Here is a 21,460-nt window from a genome sequence, read left to right on the forward strand (position 1 = left end):
AGGTCGATTGTTATATTGTATCATTATTATATGCATGGCTTTTAAAAATGCTCTATTCTGATTTGTTAACGAGCGGTCCGTAAAACCCATATCCGGACCGTAGTCCGTATATTTCGTATCGGGACCAGTATCCCGGATGTCTCATCCACCTCATGCAAATAATAAACTGATTGTTGACCTCGCTTGTTCGATTTGATATTTCACACGGACTTCACGCTCGGTCAATGCGCAAGTTCTGACACGCATGCACAAGTTCTGACAATGATCAGTAAAAAGTTTGGCCTGTCCGGGATGCTTTATTTAAAATTTTTACGCCTGGCTCGAGATAGCTTTTGGCGATGTAAAAGGATTTCGTTATTGTACTACAGGCGTAGAACTCCTCTACGTTTTTTTTTCATTTGAAAGGTTACGGCGCATTCTATATTATACATACACATATAATATATCAGTTAAACTTTACAAACTATAATGACTTCTTGAGTTATATCTGTGATGCAATTATTTTTCCTCTATTGCTCCTCCCCCGTTTTTTAATGTGGCATGCATTTTTATGTAGTATGCTGCATAATGCATATCTAATAATATCTTTATAGTTGAATTATAATTGCTAAAAATCATTGCCTAGCTTTTGAAATACCTCGATCTTAACCGAAATCGATGAACTGGTCGCCATCTAGGATTTCGCTCAAGTGTGATTTTGATAACGCCACAAGCGTGATTAAGGTGGTGCACTACAAAAAATTTTTTCTTTAATTTTGAGAAATATAAAAATCTGTTCATGCAATATTGCAAGTCAAGTTGCTCAGAATGAAAAAATACTTCTATGAATCTTAAATCACCATAGTTACCAAGACCAGACATGCCCAATGGTGGGAAATGGACGAATTTTGTAAACACGATAACTAACTAGGTTTTAAAGCTAGAACAACGACGGAATTGGTTTTATTTCCTTGTAAATATCTTTGTCTCGGAGCTGAACTTCGAATAAATAAAACTTGTCCAGTATTAAACGTTTTGCCGGCTGGAAACATGAAACTTCTAAGATCTATCTAAAGTAAACAGTCGCTATTTTATTTAGACTGAACGGAATGCAAAACTTTTAGGTTCATTGTCTCTAAAGTTAACCATCAAAATTTATCAAGTTAGTTTGATAATAAAGCGACGAAAATGTTTTGCATATATTCATAAATTATAGAGAACAATACAAAACTGTGTAGAACAATGTGACCATAGAATAAGTCAATCAAGCCGTTTTGCTTGCTTGGAGAAAAACCCTAATTAATAAAACTTTTTGATTAATTCTCGCGTTCTTTGTATATTTTTTGGAGAAAAAATATTCAGGATCGCTCAGGGATACATTTAAGTTTGCATCCCTTGGAATTTTTAGAACAAAATAAATCATGATTTTTTTGTAGTGGACCTCCTTTACCATATAAAACTACTCTTAGATAGCTATGTGGTTTAAGGTGTTCTTTCAAATAAAGTAAACTAAATTTTCATTGCCAATACTCTTTAAAAACAAAGAAGTTTAATTCGGTTTAATTCAAAATGAGTCTCATTTCCGCTTTTAAAGATAGCTCCTCCTAGCAGGATCTAATTTTTTTGACATGTGTCATTATTCGAATATCAACGGCAAATTACGAAGGACGTGTTTCTTCATTGAGTTGGCAGCTATCTTTAAAATAGGGAACTAAGGAACTGGGGAACCGACTAGGAACAGGGCAACGGGGGCACAGGAGAACGAAGGAACCAGGGACGAGAAGCGGGGGAATTCCTCGGTGCCTCTGTTTCCAGTTCTTCCGCTCCCAAGTCCCCCCATTCCCCCCTTCCCCAGTCCTTGCCTCCCACGTTCCTGCATTCCCCTGCTCCCCAAGATCCCCGGTTCTCCCGTTCCTTGGTTCCTTGGTTCCTTGGTTCCCCTGTTCCCAGTTCCCCGGTCCCCCTATTTTAAAGATAGCGAAATTTGCTGAAAATATTCCGATAATGGCGTATGTGAAGCAAATTGGATCCCTCCTCTCCACAAAATAAATTCCGATAATTTTTTTCAAAACACAGTTTTTAATCAACATATTTACGTATTTTCATCTAAAAACTACGTGAGAACTTAGATATATATCCAACTTCATATATTTTGTTATTTTGCAGTATTTTAAGGTTATATTTTAGTTTGAAGCGAAGTTTGATAGGAATGTATTAATATATCATTGAATATTCGTCACAAAGTTGCCGACCTTAGGATTTTTAGGTATTAGTAGCACGCTTGACGATTATTGGATTCTTCTGCCTTGGGTTGTATTCCAGACATCGTATTGGCCTCTAATGTTGGTAATTCTAAAGTCACTGCATGATAAAAATCTACGTAATGTGGCATTCTGTCACTCCCGCCTGTGTGAATCAAAATAATTAAACATACCAAGAAGCACAATACCTCGCAAAAATCTGCTACTCGATCAGCGAATGATTTCTAGTCGCTTCATGGTTCTGATTGGAGCGAATTACTACGATGAGGAAAAAACATTTGTTAATTTCCTTCCTTTGGTGGTTTAAATATGAACTACAACATCGACGATACACCATTCGAAAATAAGCTCACAAATATTTGAAATAAAGATCTTTGTAATCTTCGTTTCGTCGACAACTAAGGAGGTCGAGTATCGTCATTGTTATGAACCAATCATCTTCTAGCATTACTGTAATGCCCACTCAAAACAACTTACCAGGAACAGAAAAAAACCTCAGGGACGATGAAGTTTCCCACCATTATTTAGCTACTTTGACCAGAATACTTAAATATTATAATTAACTGGTTGCAATTAAACATAACGCCGCGGCACTTATTGCAAATATTGATTTGAAGACAGCTTATTTGACAGCGGCGCTTATTCGACAGCGGCGCTTATTTCAAAGTGAGCAAATAGATTATTTTCTGAAGGCCGATGAATCGAATAAACTTTTGGTAGAGGTTACAGAAAAAAAAGAGCGAAGTTGGGCTGGTGATTCACGCTAAGTTCATAGCATATACGGCGAATCGACGACATGCGCAAGTGTTAGACACGGAGTTAATTAGGAAGAAGGAAAATTTTAAACTATATATCAGAACTGTCATATGAGCCCGGTTGTAAGAAGAGATATTCGACAATAAAACTTTAAAGTTTCAATACTGTCCGTCGTGCTCAATAGTTTAAATGTTAGGATTAACGCGTTTAAATAAAGAATCGTTTATTTCTACATTTTTTAGCGTTTATTTATATCTTCCTAAATAGGCGCCGCGGCGCTTATTCAACAGTGCCGCTTGTTAAATTTTTTTATTGAGGTGCGGCGCTTATTCGACAGCGGCGCTTATTCGAGTAGCGGCGCTTAATCGATCATCTACGGTAATGGTAACGTTTATCACCCCGGAGTAGTAGATTACCCCCCCATATACGGATGAAAGGGATGCCGCCAATGACGTCACAATGGGTGTGCATGGGGATGCCACATGAACATTATGTGGGGACACATGATAGTTTCGCGTGAACATCATGGATGATTCATTTTGCGTTTAATGACGTCATACTAAATGTACACGGGAGTTTCACGTGTGCATTATGCGTTTGATGTGTGTAGTGTTTATAGGGTATGATATAGGAATCAAGATCAGATTTTAGTATGGATTATTTATTATTTCGATTTTTTGAAAAATCATGGTACAGTTCGATTTGTTTGTGAAATAATTTTTATTAATATAATTTAGGTACTCTACGACTATTAAATAGATAGTGATTTAGGATACGATGAACTATTGTTCTAAAGTCACTTAAACTTACGGTTCGTTGTATTTTGATGAAATGTGCAATCATCAATAAGTAAAAATTAATGTTTGAGGGAAATAAGAACGAGTTTAGTAGAAACATCTGATCACGTCTCAGCATGCAGTCGGTGACTTCTATCCACCAATTATTATCATAGGTCCTACACGACGTTTCAGGGGTGTGCACGTTTATGTACTCGAGTGGTGTTTTGACATCCATATAGTGGCCGTATTTCTTGTGTCGTATAGGTGGTTTGTTTGAGTAAACGCGGAACACTTTATCTTCGCTTCCAAAGTTATGATCGCGTTTTGTACAGAATCCAACTTTTAGACTTGAAGATGAGAGACATTTTGTCAACAGTATCTTTAGATCAATTTCATCATCTATCAGAGACTCAGTCACCCACATTAGCTTTTCAGTTATTTGTTTTTCAGTGTCAAAGTCATTCTGAGTCTTCGATAACGTTAGGAGTACAGTTTTAACGACGAGATCTTTTAGAGTCTGCACACGCTCCATCGCCAAGGGTTATGTACAACTGAACATTTTATTAAGTGACTGTTGATATTGTACAACATCACATGCATAATGATACATTAACATATCATGTGAGCATTGTATACAGGATTTGAATAATTAAACAATGTATACGTATAAAGATAAATAAACAATGTACACATGTGGATAATGAAACAATGTATACACGTAGACAACGCGTGTTGTCTACGTTGACATTTTGCGCGGGCATTGTATTATTTGTGTACCCATACAGGATACATGTGGATAATCAAACAATGTGTATACGTAGACGACGCTGATGTGGTGTATACGTTGACATTTTGCGTGAGGATGAGTCGGGTACAGTTTTATGCGATGAGCAGATGAGCGCACGCTCATAACTGCTCATGAGCACATGCTCATCTGCTCATAGAACTACATTATACTGTTCGGTAACAAGACACTCTCAGGGCAGGTTTTTGTTGATAAAATGATAATTAATGTATGACCTAGCATGGGGAATAAGAAAATTTCAGACATGGATGATTTTAACATTTATTTGTCTTGCAATTGTCTGACAATTAGTTACATGCAGCAATAAAAAATAATTACTTCTAAATCGTTATCGCTTTTTTCCCGTTTGCCATGGTTTCCTTAAGAGAGGTTTAGTAAACCATTTGGCTAAGTTTAAATTCTAATCTTCATCATCATTATCGTCATCATCATCACTGCTTTTATTTTCTTTCACATCTTCAATCTCGTGTTTGTTTAAAAGTCTTTTAATGAGGAACTTTCTCTATCAACTGCAGCTTCTATTGCTTCTTCTGGGTCAAAATCATCATTTTGAATAAACGCATCTTTTGTGTGCATTATTTTCTTATGTACTGGATCTTTCTTCATTTGTCTCATCCACAAAAGGCGCTCTAAGTAGATATTTTCTAATTCTTTCTGGAGTCTAGGCATAACATTGACGTAAGCTTTCTCTTTAGCTGTATGCTCATCGAAGCCAATGCTTATAAGACTTTCTTCCATTTCCTCAAAAGCTGTGTTACTTCTTTGTTTTGCTTCCTCTATTAACGGTATCCAGGGGTCCATTTCTTCCTCAGATTCTGAGTCAGACATCGTCGAACTTCCAGACTGATGAGTTGAAGTGGTCGAGACATCATCTTGGAGATCTCTTTCTTGACTGTCCGAGTCTGTTTGAGACATGTTTTCTTGTTCTCGTAGTGGACAGTATTCCTGTTCGTGTCTGCGCTGATTGTAACCGCGGCTAAAGTATCTTCCGCAAAATTGACAGCTCATTCCCTTACCACTGGAGGTGTGGGAATGCCTTGTTATCGAACAGTAATGCAGCTTTATGAGCAAATGAGCATGTGCTCATGAGCAGTTATGAGCATGTGTTCATCTGCTCATCGCAGTTATGAGCATGTGCTCATCTGCTCATCGCATAAAACTGTCCCCGTTCATTGAGATTTTTTAGGCCCAAACTCCTATAGTTAAGAATGCGAGAATGAGCTGAGATTTTTTAGGCCCAAACTCCTATAGTTAAGAATGCGAGAATGAGCTCATAACTGCTCATGAGCACATGCTCATTTGCTCATAAAGCTGCATTACTGTTCGATAACAAGGCATTCCCACACCTCCAGTGGTAAGGGAATGAGCTGTCAATTTTGCGGAAGATACTTTAGCCGCGGTTACAATCAGCGCAGACACGAACAGGAATACTGTCCACTACGAGAACAAGAAAACATGTCTCAAACAGACTCGGACAGTCAAGAAAGAGATCTCCAAGATGATGTCTCGACCACTTCAACTCATCAGTCTGGAAGTTCGACGATGTCTGACTCAGAATCTGAGGAAGAAATGGACCCCTGGATACCGTTAATAGAGGAAGCAAAACAAAGAAGTAACACAGCTTTTGAGGAAATGGAAGAAAGTCTTATAAGCATTGGCTTCGATGAGCATACAGCTAAAGAGAAAGCTTACGTCAATGTTATGCCTAGACTCCAGAAAGAATTAGAAAATATCTACTTAGAGCGCCTTTTGTGGATGAGACAAATGAAGAAAGATCCAGTACATAAGAAAATAATGCACACAAAAGATGCGTTTATTCAAAATGATGATTTTGACCCAGAAGAAGCAATAGAAGCTGCAGTTGATAAGAGAAAGTTCCTCATTAAAAGACTTTTAAACAAACACGAGATTGAAGATGTGAAAGAAAATAAAAGCAGTGATGATGATGACGATAATGATGATGAAGATTAGAATTTAAACTTAGCCAAATGGTTTACTAAACCTCTCTTAAGGAAACCATGGCAAACGGGAAAAAAGCGATAACGATTTAGAAGTAATTATTTTTTATTGCTGCATGTAACTAATTGTCAGACAATTGCAAGACAAATAAATGTTAAAATCATCCATGTCTGAAATTTTCTTATTCCCCATGCTAGGTCATACATTAATTATCATTTTATCAACAAAAACCTGCCCTGAGAGTGTCTTGTTACCGAACAGTATAATGTAGTTCTATGAGCAGATGAGCATGTGCTCATGAGCAGTTATGAGCGTGCGCTCATCTGCTCATCGCATAAAACTGTACCCGACTCATCCTCACGCAAAATGTCAACGTATACACCACATCAGCGTCGTCTACGTATACACATTGTTTGATTATCCACATGTATCCTGTATGGGTACACAAATAATACAATGCCCGCGCAAAATGTCAACGTAGACAACACGCGTTGTCTACGTGTATACATTGTTTCATTATCCACATGTGTACATTGTTTATTTATCTTTATACGTATACATTGTTTAATTATTCAAATCCTGTATACAATGCTCACATGATATGTTAATGTATCATTATGCATGTGATGTTGTACAATATCAACAGTCACTTAATAAAATGTTCAGTTGTACATAACCCTTGGCGATGGAGCGTGTGCAGACTCTAAAAGATCTCGTCGTTAAAACTGTACTCCTAACGTTATCGAAGACTCAGAATGACTTTGACACTGAAAAACAAATAACTGAAAAGCTAATGTGGGTGACTGAGTCTCTGATAGATGATGAAATTGATCTAAAGATACTGTTGACAAAATGTCTCTCATCTTCAAGTCTAAAAGTTGGATTCTGTACAAAACGCGATCATAACTTTGGAAGCGAAGATAAAGTGTTCCGCGTTTACTCAAACAAACCACCTATACGACACAAGAAATACGGCCACTATATGGATGTCAAAACACCACTCGAGTACATAAACGTGCACACCCCTGAAACGTCGTGTAGGACCTATGATAATAATTGGTGGATAGAAGTCACCGACTGCATGCTGAGACGTGATCAGATGTTTCTACTAAACTCGTTCTTATTTCCCTCAAACATTAATTTTTACTTATTGATGATTGCACATTTCATCAAAATACAACGAACCGTAAGTTTAAGTGACTTTAGAACAATAGTTCATCGTATCCTAAATCACTATCTATTTAATAGTCGTAGAGTACCTAAATTATATTAATAAAAATTATTTCACAAACAAATCGAACTGTACCATGATTTTTCAAAAAATCGAAATAATAAATAATCCATACTAAAATCTGATCTTGATTCCTATATCATACCCTATAAACACTACACACATCAAACGCATAATGCACACGTGAAACTCCCGTGTACATTTAGTATGACGTCATTAAACGCAAAATGAATCATCCATGATGTTCACGCGAAACTATCATGTGTCCCCACATAATGTTCATGTGGCATCCCCATGCACACCCATTGTGACGTCATTGGCGGCATCCCTTTCATCCGTATATGGGGGGGGTAATCTACTCCCCGGAACAGGAAAAGAAAATAGCTCCACCGAGAAGAAAATTCTCATGTTCGCTCGATTTCTCCTGCTTGGGATTGGACGATAACTACAAATCTTGATAACTATTCTTCTTCAAAGAAGAATAATAAATTGTGCTTAAATTTAAATATTTTGCTCTAAGACTCTTTATACTCGACAAGGATATCTGTTATAGTGTTGACTTGCCCGTAGGGCTCATTTTGCTCTTGCAATCTTTGCTGCAATGTGAGATGTAGTCCTGTCGTGACTGCTCCGGGACACTATTAATTTGCACCGTTCGGTGTGACCTAATCGTTTTTTAACTTACGGAGACACCTGTACAGAGGGGTGGGGGGCGCATATTCAGGAGGCGCATATTCAGGAGGCGCCACCATGCTGGGTTAGCGCTAACAGGATAACTTGTAAACCTTTTGATCGTCTCAAAAAGCTTTTGAGTATCACACTACTACGCATTTAAGATTAGTTTAATTTTGGGTTATTTTCATATATTATTTTCACCTTATGTTTTGAGTTTCTTGTTTCGTTTTTGGTTTCGAAACGCTTTAACACTAGTTGTCTTTTACTTTTTGGCCAGCTTTTCTAGCATAGGGCTCTTTTTAAGGTGTCTTTTGTACGTGCGTTATGACTCTTGTTTATAAATTTCATAATCATAGTATTAGTATTATTTCAAACTCGTACGTTTTTCAGCATAATTTTCTTCCTATTAATTTTTTACTTGGATCTGATCTAAATCTGAGACAAGACGCCTGTTCTTGAGTAAACTCCGGCGCACGCGCCAGTCTTCAATATAAAGCTTCTGAACATAAACAATACAGTTCATATTCGCATTTAGATGCCTTGCGAGCCTAAATGTTCGATCGCGAAATTCAGAAGCACATCGTACTTTAAAAAGTATACAAGTTCAATTGTTCAAAAATGTAAATAAACCGCATGACACATTCGCTTTGTCTTACACTTTGCCTTTGGAATTTGCGCTTATATAGTTATATTAAATCTTCAATCCTGTACAAACTACGACGTGTCAACGCGCCCAAACACGACCACATCATCTTGTTAAACGGCGAAATAGCAGCGATATTATTAAAATAGGACCAGAATTTACATGTATTAAATATATTCTTACCTCAATCAATCTAAACTTCATCGAACAGCATGAAAAGAACGGTTTATTTGATCCTCTTGGAAAAATTGCCGTATCATGCGAGCGAAATCGAATCGCGCATCGGAAATTTAGCTAAAGCTGCGCACCACAACTCTTAGGAGATAAGACTGGATAAATACGGTCACATACACGTTTCAAATACTAGTATATTTCGCGCCATTACAGACTTGCGACGACGAAAAATAAAAAAAAAACAAAGAAAAACAAAAAACGAAACAAAACCGAGTTGAATTTTCAACTCCGTCGCTGGCGCCGAAGTAAAGTTTTATTTATGTTTTTTGGGAAGCATATTCTGTGAGTAAATGTTGTGATTTGCGAAAAGCCGAAAACATAAACAATTCGTCACTCCTTAGCTTTCCGTGTAAGATATCGCTTATTTCCCTGTTAATTTAATTGAAATATAAAAAAATCTCAATACAAAGCATTTGTATTAGACCTTTCATTGAAATTCCCCTCATTTTTTACTCAAAAATAAGAAAAAATAAAGTTCAAAAATACGAATTTAGTTGACCGCGCACATAGGAGGACTGAAACTGACGTACTACAGGGTGTCCCAAAAAAAACGAAAACTATTGAAATCACCCATAACAATGTAATTGTCAAAGTTTGAATGCCTAAGCACTCTGTTGGGACCCACAAGTGTGTAAATGTTTGCCATAAGCATTTTTATGCATGCATATGATGCAGTAAAATTTGCTCGTACGCAAAAATGATATTTATTAACAATATTTAAATGTGCATCTCAATCACCATGACCTTCCACATGTCCCCTTTCTGTAGCAACACAAAGCATTTAGCATTTTACTGAGTTGCATTAAATCCCCATGGGCTAAAATTCGTGCACACGGCATTCAAATTTTAACAATGAGTGATTTCAATAGTTTTCGTTTTTTTTGGGACACCCTGTATAGCGCCCCAATATATCCGCCATCTTTGGCTTCACTTTTTGGTCTCACGGAAGTCTTAAGTTCTTACTCCAGATATACGTGGAGCTCACTGGTGAGGCGAGGCTTGCACGATCGACGTCCGATATTTCACTGTAAAAACCGAGCATGTTATGTTAATAAAGATTAGTATGAGTTACGGATTGCATTTGAGATTTCAATCTCGTAATGGTTGACAGAAGGTTAATTTCACCACAAGTGACGCATGTCATATAATAAATAATTATTAATCGATTGTAAATTGCACGTGTCTTCGGAAATCTATTAATTCTAGCCTCATTTTTGATTACTATACATCCAGTGAATATATGGATCAACAGTTGTGATAATTAACATGACAATTTAGTGTATGCAAATACGCCTTCACAGTCAACCGTCACAGGTCAAGCGTGTATCATCGCTAACATTCCGCACATATTTGTGTTCTCGCGGTAATGAGAGTAATTTATTCCAGCAAAAATATAAAATACAAGCAGTTCTAAGTGAAATCAAGCAAGGATTGAAAATGGAAGTATGGGTCAAATTAAAATGGTTTTTAAAATGGATTTTCACAGCGAATTCTAAAAAGTCGAAGGCAAGTCGAAGCAACAACAATGGTGTTCATACAAAATACAAGGGAATCTCAGATGATGACAAAGAAACGACATACATGAATGTTGATTTTCTCAAATCTCGTTCAATCGACGAATTTCTGGATGAAACAGGATTGAGATTTTTTCATTGGAAAGTTTTCCTCTTAATTTGCGTTCAACATACGGCAGGCGCGCTTGGAGCTTCCATTTTATCCGTGATACTTCCGAGTCTAAAATCAGACTGGGATATGTCTTCAATCATGGCTGGCGTATTGACACTCTCGATCTCTGTCGGAATGGTGACCGGATCACCGTTTTGGGGTTGGGTGTCGGACAAATACGGTAGAAAGAGTTCACTTTTTGGCAGTGGCATATTTCTACTTGTCTTCGCGTTCACGAGCGCGTTCTCAACAAACTATTACTGGTTATGGATGAGCCTTTTCTTTGTTGGCTTTGGGGTTGGCATTGTAGATCTAAGCTATGTTGTAATAGTGGAATTCTTCCCGCTGAAATATCGAAATATGTTTTCAGTATTAATCACGCTGTTCTGGGCTTTGGGATTTCTGCTTTCGGCTGTTGTTTCAATGAAGCTTTCGGTGATCGGTTATCATTGGGCTCTGGCTACCGTGTGTTTTCCGACTGCAATTTTTCTTATCGGTATGATATTTCTCCCGGACACTCCCTATTATCACCTTGCAGCTGGGAACGAGCAGAAAGCTTTGAACATTCTACAAGATTTGGCGCCTGAAATGGATTTCAGCGACACAAGACTTCGGAAACACAATCCCGAGACACAGAGGGCAGATTTCACACAGCTATTTCGATCAGGTTATTGGAAAAACACAATAGACCTCTGCATTGCGACATTCGGAATCATGGTGACGTACTGCAGCTTAATATACACCGCGACTGAGGTTGCAGGCAGTCAAAATTCAACTATAAATGGTTCGCAAAAACATAATTTTCATTCCATTATGGCCTGGATGAACTTGGCTGAGATTGCGATCGTTCTCATAGCTGCTTTAAGCTGCTACGTTATTAAAGTAAAAATTATGGTCCTGACTATTATATTCTTGGCATTCTTATCACAGATTATCGCTGGTTTTGTCGTAAACCAAATGCTTGCATTACTCATAGCCACCATGTTATCTCGAAGTTTTCTTGTAACAAACACAACTCTAATGGGGTTATTTGCGTCGCTCGTTTACCCGACAGAAAATCGTAGCATTGGGGTTGGAGCTTGTATGTCTGTTGGTCGTATTGGGACAATTCTAGGACCGTTCATCTTCGAGACATTCTTTGCCCAAAAGTATCTTAATGGAATTGTATTTAATCTTGTGATATTATCCGTGACTTATATAGCAATTGTCTTGCTGCCGTCGCAAAGCGCCACCTTAAGTTAGGTTTCACAACAAGGACAATGATATAGCAAAAAAATTGAAGAAAGAAACTGGGTAATTTGCTAGTTTTTATTAGCTATTTGATAGTGATAGAAAATCCGATACTAAAAAGCGCATTGAGTAATTTTAAAGATACTATAACCCAGGGCTTTCTTTGTCGCGTCCTTCGAAAGCAAACTGTAATGACTGACACGCCAGAAGGATGAAACTCGCTGACTGCATTAATGTATTTGATAAAGTTCGTTGTGCTTGACATTAAATGCATATTAATTGGGATAATACAGGCGTAAACGGCCAATCAGAATCATTTCTGCTATCGATTAGCCTAGAGCCAATGTTTGTATTTATGGACCAGCAGTTGTGATAATTGACGTGACAATTTGTATGCAAATACGCCTTCACAGTCGACCGTCACTGGTCAAGCGCGTATCGTCGCTAACATTCCCCACATATTTGTGTTCTATGGAAGTAATTATACCAGAAAAAATATTATTCAACACAGTTCCAAGTGAAAGCAAGCGAGGGTTGAAAATGGAACAATGGGTCAAATTGAAATGGTTTTTAAAATGTTTTTTCACAGCAAATTCGGAACATTTGGAAGCAAGTCAAAACAAAGACAATGGTGTTCATGCTGAATGCGCGCAAAGGAATCTCAGACAATATTTCAGATGATGAAAAAGAAACTACATACTTGAATGTTGACTTTCCATAACATAAAAATTGATTGAAGAAAGCAACTGAGAAATTTGCACATATTATTGACCAAGCACAAGGTCTTTACCAAGAAATATTGGACCGAGGCTTTTTTGTACAGCAAGACCGAGCCCGTGAGGCGAGGCTTGTACGATCAAGGTCCGATATTTAACGGTAAAAACCGAGCATGCATGGTATGTTAATATTATAGTATGTGTATTAGTACCTATTATAGTATGAGTTATGGATTGCATCTCAGATTTCAATCTCATAATGGTCGATTACAGGGCTTAATTTCACCAGAAATGACGCTTGTCTCTGGCCTCGTTTTTGATTGCTACATCCAGTGTATTTATGGATCAACAGTTGTGATAATTGACATGACATATGGCATAAGTTATGCATTGTATTTGAAATTTCAATCTCGTAATGGATCGCCGGTCCCAGTACGGGAAAGTAAATAAGCTCTTTTTCAGGTAATCACTGCAGGACTTAATTTCACCAGAAGTGCATGGCTCTTTTCATATTAACTGCACACGCCGAGCACAGTAAGCCTACACCGGCTACCATAAGTAAAAGATGTAGTGCGGTTTTGAAATGGGCTGTTCTGTGTTTCTCCTGCTTTCAACATGCGACCTATAGTTCGGTATATTGTTCATTTTTATTATTAAGAACATTTACGACATATGCCGAGTAGTTAAGCGACCATAACGCCGAGTAGTTAACATGCACAACTGAACGAAAGCGTACGAACAGCCTCATTAACTCAACGTTATACGCGTTTAAACTGGCATAAGCTCGCTTGCTTATTGGTCGAAACGACAAATCATGAATTTTTGTCAAACATACAGGGTGTCCCAAAAATATGTCCCATATTTAAGTGAAATATGCAGAACATTAATACAGCTCTAAAGCGCAATAGATAAGCACCTCTGGGAATTGAAAATGGCTCACATTGCTGTAGTTCATTAAAGACATTGCGACCACTGAACGCCGAACGCACCGCAAAATCCGGAGGCAATACTCTTTCCATACGTACTCTTGGGATGTTTGCTTGAGAACATACTGATGTCAGGAATAGTAATCTGAAAAAGCTTTCAAGTAATAGACTCGCGGTTAACAGTGCATGGTTTCTTTCTTCAAATGAAGACCTGACATAGCTTTCTTCTACCAATTCGTTGCCTGCACTCAACACAGGTGTATGCACGGAGAATAAAATGTTACCTACATTTGCTAAACACTGCAGAGTGATTGCAATCACATGTAAATCGTCTGCCATAACTGCGGTTGATATGATTTAAAACGTACAAGTATTTGCATGAATATAGAAAATGGGCATGCAAGGTCAATTTCCATACTTCATTGTCCTTCATTGTTATGAATGACAAATCACAAAGTTTGTTCACATAGATTAGTGCTTGGCGGCCCAATTACTATTAGCATAACTGAATATTCGTACGTTAACGTTAAGTTGTGCATGTTAACTAGTAGGCGTCTTGTTGAGTATCAATTTAGTCTTCGGGGGCCGGTTGTTCAAAAGCAGGTTAAATTTAACCCTGGGTTAGTGCTAAACCTGGGTTAAAATCCTTAACCCTAGGTTAGCTAAACCTGGGTTAAAACTGTGTTGTTCAAAGCTGGGTTAGCGGAAGGGTTAGTTAACCCAGGGTTAAAATATTTAATCTAAGATTAAATGTATTTTAACGATTAAATTGGATATAAGAACGTTTTGGATTGGTCAATAAACGAGCGTCAAAACTTTACCGGACGAGGATATATTGTCAGTCGAAAGATTATATGCCGTGAGGGCAGGGTCGCAGGGACGTTGTTTTGAACAGCATTTCCGTGCATGCCATTTTGTATAATAAACAATGTCGATGTGAAATAAAATTAAGCAAATTATAAACAATCTAAAATCTATTTCAAAATTTCAGGCATTCTTTGATTATTCAAAATTCAGGAACAAACGTAGCCTTAATACTTGCTGCCAATCAAAAGAATCGAATTTTGGCATCCGAAACAAATATTTCGATTACGATGTTTTATTTTGTACGGTTGTATTCATTTATCGTGTGTTGCATTGAAGCGAAGATAAATAAATCAATACATCAGCTGAAACCGAACGAAGTCAAACTTAAATAATTCTTTGCTGTCGAAATTATTCGTAAAACCTTTCAAAAGTGTTTAATTCATGACGAATTATACGTGTTTACGTGTTTCAGCTCCTTATTCATCCATTTTGAATCGAAGTTAATCCAGGATTAAAAAGTTAACCCACCTAGCTAGCAGGGTTAATTTTTTTTATCAATTTTAACCCAGGGTTAACGCTAACCGAGCTTTGAGCAACGCGAATCAACCAAGGTTTAAAATTTAACCCTGGGTTAGGCATTTTTAACCCTGGGTTAGCGTTAACCGGCTTTTGAACAACCGGCCCCGGATGTCTATTAATTCTGGGTTCGTTTTTCATTACTACATCCAGTGTATTTATGGATCAGCAGTTGAGATAATTGACAATTTGTATATCGCTAACATTCCCCACATATTTGTGTTCTCGCGTTAATGCAAGTCATTATACCAGTTGGAAATGCGACTTTCGGTATGGAAAGCCATTACTGCCAAAAGTCGATTAAGTTTTGGAAACTAGTTCAAATACAGATTAAAGGATCATAACGACGAAACGACATGGTTCAAATTCTCGCTAGCGAGTTTCACCAATATCTCGCTAGCGAGTTCTAAAAAATTAATTTCTCGCTAGCGAGTTTCACAAAAATCTCGCTAGCGAGTTTCAGAAAAATCTCGCTAGCGAGTTTTACAAATTCTCGCTAGCGAGTTTTACAAATTCTCGCTAGCGAGTTTTACAAATTCTCGCTAGCGAGTTTATCACAATTCTCGCTAGCGAGTTTAACCAATAATTATTTCTCGCTGGCGAGTTTGAGAATTTCACCACTGTCCATTTCATCTACACTAAATGGCGCTCATCACCGATGGCGGCCACTGCCCAATACAGTGTGGGCGCACGTCTTTTGCCGCCATTTTGCTGAATGTGACAACCTCGGGCAGTGAACTCACCTCGCGTTCATCAATATTTATATTTGCTTGTAGTAATGAATCCAATCGTGCGACAAATTCTAGATAACATCGACCATTTAAGTCAACAACTTAGAGGTAACTCAGCTAGTTCCATATCAACAAACGGAAACGAAAGCGCAGTCCCAGGCAGAACTGGAGGAAACGTATCCGGAAGCGAAGTAAACCGAGTAAGGCAAACCTAAATTATTATTATTAAAAAAATTATTTAGATGTAAGGAACAAAAATATCAAGCATTAATTAATGAGCAGCGTAAAATGTATGAAAAAGTAATATTCGTTAATATGTCTATTAGTACATTAGGTGTGTTTTCTAAACCAGCATTAGGTTTCATGGATATGCTGAAAGATCTAGAAGTTGATAGTCAATGCAGAAAATATCTTGTTAGAAAAATTATGAACATTTGTATAAGGTCTTCCTATTATATATTCTGTAAACGTAACAAAGAATGGAATAACCCACAACTTATATCATACTAATACATTTAATCTGTAAATACAACATGTAACCAATTCAAGTAGACACTAGTAAACTACCTGTCAAAGAGAGGTTTACCTTTGTAATTTCTATCATAAGAAAAAATATCAATAAAGTTTTCATTATTATTATTATTATTATTATTATTATTATTATTTATTATTATTATTATTATTTATTATTATTATTATTATTATTATTATTATTATTATATTATTATTATATTATTATTATTATATTATATTATTATATTATTATTATTATATTATTATATATTATTATATTATTATTATTATATTATTATTATTATTATTATTATATATTTTATATCAAACACTAGCACCATAATCATAAATCATAAATAATATTAATCATAAATATATGTACAATTTGTAAAAATGAACTCCAAGCATGGCATTACTGTTGTTGCAATGAAAGTGTTAATGAATATTGCATCAATTCATTACATAACGTTGATCAATACATTTGCTTAAAAAGTTGCTCAACTTCCTGTTAACTGGCATGCTTGTTCCTAATTGGTCGATCAGTTGCAGAAACAAAAAGCCATCGGTCAATTTGCATCTACAAGAAATTGTTCAATTTTTCAACGAATGTTTTGATCAACTTTATGGGTAATGAATTAATGCAATATTTTATCAACACTTCCATCGCAACAACAGTAATAATTCGTTACATAACAGTGATTTTCATCAGTAATTTTGCAGCAGTGTTTATGTTGGATTTTCCTTCTCTTTTGCCTTTCCTACCTGTTAACTGTATATAATATATATGATCTTCACATGTGTGCTGTAGGTGGCCGATAGTGTCTCCAATGAAGTCTCTCAATTGTTTGGGACAAGAAGAGCAACAAGCAGTAACAATAACTCAACAAGAGAAGGGGCAGGGAACAGTTCTAGTTCAGCTGTTGGAACTCCACGCTTTCAACTAGCCCATAACTTTGGTCGCCGAAGAAATTCTGGGAAAAAAAAGGATAAACCCATTGTAGGCCCGTTCTTAAAAGATGTTGTTTTACTCAGTGGTCCACTTGATGACAAAGTACCACGCCAAGGAACGAGAGTTTGGCTGATGGAAAACAAGCATATATTGTCTGGTGTACAGTTTCAAAAAGAATGGGATAACCACACATTGCTATCCTTTATCAAGAGCTTATTTCCTTCTAAACTGATCGAAGTGGATATTGAAATTCCGATGCCAGTTCATTTTAAACTGGTTCCACCTACTCTAGCTCCAGGTCAAGCATTGACTGGGTACATTGTCCAAAAGATTTTTAAAGATAAACCCATATATGTCCGTCCTGCCACACAAATTATTCAACTGAGCCTGGACGATTCGGAGCCTGATTTAAAGAGAGATAGACTTGATGATCAAGAGTTTGAGGTAATTTTAGCCTTTGAGGACGTCATGCATTCATGTATGCATGATCAAGAGAACCTGTGATGTTTGCATTGCCTTTTGGCGCAATAAATTCTTTGTTAAGTATGCATTGTTCTTCTAATATGCTGTAATTGATTGTAAAATATTTCTCTAGGAATATGCCATGCATTCATCATGGGGTGATGACGCCCCTGCTGTTGAACCAGAATCATCAAGCGTAATATCAGGTAGAATGTTGTTTAATTTTGGTTAGAATACTCTACGATTTATTATGTAAATGTAAAATAGTTTATATTTTGAGTAATAACTTTTTTGCTTCTAAGAAATTCCAAATGAGGTGGAAGTGATAGCTTCACACCCTAAACCAGAGGCTGAATTGGAAGAAATGGGAACACCTTCTAGCAGAGAATGCTTGAGCTTGCATGATGCTGCTGCATTTGAAGAAGTTAGCGAAAGTGCTGCATTGTCTGTGCCTACACCAAGTAGCCCAATAGTTGAAGTGATATGTGTTGATGAATCCTCTACTATAGATGAAGTTGCAAAAAAGTGCATTGATTATTGCAAAAAGAGGAAGATTGAAGATCCTATAGAAATACTCAGAGTTCTCCAGCAGTTCATCGTTACAGGTCGCCAACTGGACATTCAAGATCCTAGCGATTGCTTGGAAGGCGATACTAATTACATATTGGTTAATCGCCAGAATGTCCTAGCTAGTGCAATGGAAGAGATTGAGCCATTAATGAATCCAAGACTAACGCTTGAAGTGTGTTTCTATGGAGAAGTTGCCGCTGACATGGGTGGGCCACGACGAGAGTTTTTCCGCCTCTGTTTGCAAGAAATTAAGAGTAGGTATTTCGATGATGGCTTAAAAGAGCACCTGGCTAATGAATACACTACAGTTGGGCTCATCATGGCGCTGAGTATTCTTCAAAATGGCGCAGTACCAAGATTCTTGTCCCCAAATGACCTTCAAGACCTTTTCACCGCAGAAAAGCCTTCAACTTGTTTGGAAAACCTCCGCTGTGGTTTCGCTAAACTTGGTCTCCATCAAATTGGAAAAGCTCTGCCAACATTTTTGTTTCTTCTTCACCCATCGGAAGCAAAGCATTTATCAAGACGGATGCTCCTTCATATTCTTTCGCCCAAGTTCTCTGAGGAGGGCTCAAATGCCCGCACGGACGAGAACATTGTCTATCAGGCATTCCTCAAGTATGTACAAGCAACTGCAAGTGGCAGAAGAGGATCAACTTCTCTCAACCACATCCTACAATTCGTGACTGGTGCAGATGAAGAGCCTCCGCTTGGATTTTGTCCGCCACCTAGTATTATATTCGTATCGGTGGACAATGACAATCTTTGGGAGTTTGTACCAACAGTCAATTCATGCGCAAACATTTTGCGTTTGCCACGATGCGTTTCAGGCAGATATCCACTACCTGATGAAGAAAAATTGTTTGAACTCTATGACACCGCCTTTGCCAATGCATACTTTGGACGAATGTAGGAAAGTGTTTGGAAAATGCTTTGTTATTTTAAACAGCGCTATAGACAGATAAGATTGATATTTATAAGCCTTTGCCTTGTTTGAAAAGGACACTTGTTGAAATTTGTGATTATAACCATTGGTTAGAATCTTTGTTTTTTAGGTACGGTGATTATAAGTTTCTTTTGTGTGAATTTAAATTCCATGTGAACATGAAAGAATAAGGTGTCTGGTATTTGGTCATACTGTTAGGGTCGATAACTGTTACCCTTATCAAAGACTTTTTGTTGAAGATGAATTACAAAAGTGTATAAACAATTTAAAATTCACGTCTATAGTTTTACCATACTAATTTTTCGTGCAAATATATAGTTGTTATGTTTCTTGCAAGTATACTCGTTGCCTTGGCTATTTTCAGCATGACACCCAAGGAGAAAACAGTGCAAACTGGATCAATTACGAGAAATTCTCTAAGATATAAGAGCGGGCGTTCACGAAATGGTGAATTCCTGAATCACCATCATTTGTCAACGGGTCTATGTTTTGTCTCAGTTCTGATACTTCATCTTCAGTCAAATGAATTTCACTTTCCGGAATTACGATTGCATCATCCTCATAAAGACTGGCTCTGTCTGCTGGAATCTCATTGTCAATACCATAATCATTAAAGTCACCAATATCAATGTCATCACTGTTGAGAGTCAGCATACCATAGTTCCAAAGTGATATTGGTGAGCTTTGTCTAGTGGTTCTCATACCATGATAGTTCCACTGCAATATCAGTTCTTCAATAGACTGGCTAATGCGTGGTAAGAATATGAAGTGCAGGACCCAAAGGTCAAGTTCATCAGATGGATCTAAAATACCATGATGTTCCATATGCAAAAATATAGCTTTGTAAAAATTCGTCACAAGTCTGTTAACCTCTCGCCACAGCCGTTCAATTCTTGTGTTATGGACGCTTCTCCCTGCAATGAAACTTCCCCGATTTAACCCTCGTTTTGAAATCATAAACCTGGCCACACCATAGTTTTCCACTCCACGATCACCTCTAACTCTGCTGGGTATGCCGTAATGCAAAATCCCTTCTTGAAAGTATTCTAAGGTAGCTGCAGACAAATTATTAGTAGTACATTTTAGGTAGATGATTGTTCGGCTATAACCATCTACACAGCCGTGAAAAACAAACCTCCAAGCAATTAGTTTATGGTTTGAATCTATGTGCCATAGACTGTTCGGTGCCCTAACATTGTAAATCCGTCTTTGCACAGAGCAGGTCCAACGAACAGCTCTACCAATGGGATCAACAATTTGCAGCCGTTTTCTTACTCGCCAACGCTGCACACGAATACCTCTTCCACGTAAACTACCGCGAATGTACGTTTCCCCTGCTTTGGGAGTAATATTCAAAATTCCCCTTAGTAATGCATCAAGTTCTTCATCACTGATATTGGAGTACTCCAGTTCCATACCAAAGTTCTGGACCCTCCTATACAATGTCCTTTCGCTTACATTAAGACACCGTGCAATTTTGCTCCAGGTCATGCCTGTTTCACGAAGATGTTCGAGCTGCTGAGATGTAATCACGAATTTAGGACGGCCAGATGTTTTTTCTATAGGTAAACAATAGCTTGAATTCGGTAACGCTGACTCTACTGATGAAATTCGTTCCTTTACCATCTCCCACTTTGAATAGGCAAAATCGTAGAACATTTTCAATAAATTAACTACATGAGCAGATTGCGGATGCTGCTCATTTTCATCATTTTCGCAGGCACAAATAATGCCATTTAATACAGTGATAAAATTTTCCAACCTTCTTTCCAAATGCTCGGTCAATAAGTTATCTGTAACGCTATCCAAATGTTCCATCAAATCGCTAAAATCTCGAAAAAAAGCTTCCAGTTCTTCCCTGTCGGACGCCATGATACATTAAAAGGAAGCTCCGAGAGACAAAGTCAAAATTCGACGAATTTTAAAATATAACGTAAACGAATTTTGATAAACTCCCTACCAAGAAATGAGGCTTAACCTTGTGAAACTCGCTAGCGAGAATTGTGATAAACTCGCTAGCGAGAATTTGTAAAACTCGCTAGCGAGA

General features: G+C 37.4%; 1 protein-coding gene across 1 annotated transcript; it reads left to right on the top strand.

The window, feature by feature from the left end:
- The first annotated feature begins 15,749 nt into the window (after positions 1-15,749).
- Positions 15,750-19,624, top strand: LOC114537514. The gene is made up of 4 exons (XM_028558556.1): positions 15,750-16,173; positions 17,295-17,879; positions 18,031-18,103; positions 18,200-19,624. The coding sequence occupies exons 1-4, from the start codon at positions 16,021-16,023 to the stop codon at positions 19,378-19,380; spliced, it is 1,992 nt and encodes a 663-aa protein (XP_028414357.1). The 5' UTR covers positions 15,750-16,020; the 3' UTR covers positions 19,381-19,624.
- Positions 19,625-21,460: the final 1,836 nt, after the last annotated feature.

This window comes from Dendronephthya gigantea, unplaced genomic scaffold, assembly GCF_004324835.1.
Source record: "Dendronephthya gigantea isolate DGI-Jeju-01 unplaced genomic scaffold, DenGig_1.0 000158F, whole genome shotgun sequence".
Taxonomy (NCBI): Eukaryota; Metazoa; Cnidaria; class Anthozoa; order Malacalcyonacea; family Nephtheidae; genus Dendronephthya; species Dendronephthya gigantea.

Coding starts and splice junctions, on each gene's coding strand:
- LOC114537514 (XM_028558556.1), top strand. CDS start 16,021: ATGAATCCAATCGTGCGACAAATTCTAGATAACATCGACCATTTAAGT. Junction 16,174..17,294: donor CCGGAAGCGAAGTAAACCGA/GTAAGGCAAACC, acceptor TGTGTGCTGTAG/GTGGCCGATAGTGTCTCCAA. Junction 18,104..18,199: donor ATCATCAAGCGTAATATCAG/GTAGAATGTTGT, acceptor TTTGCTTCTAAG/AAATTCCAAATGAGGTGGAA.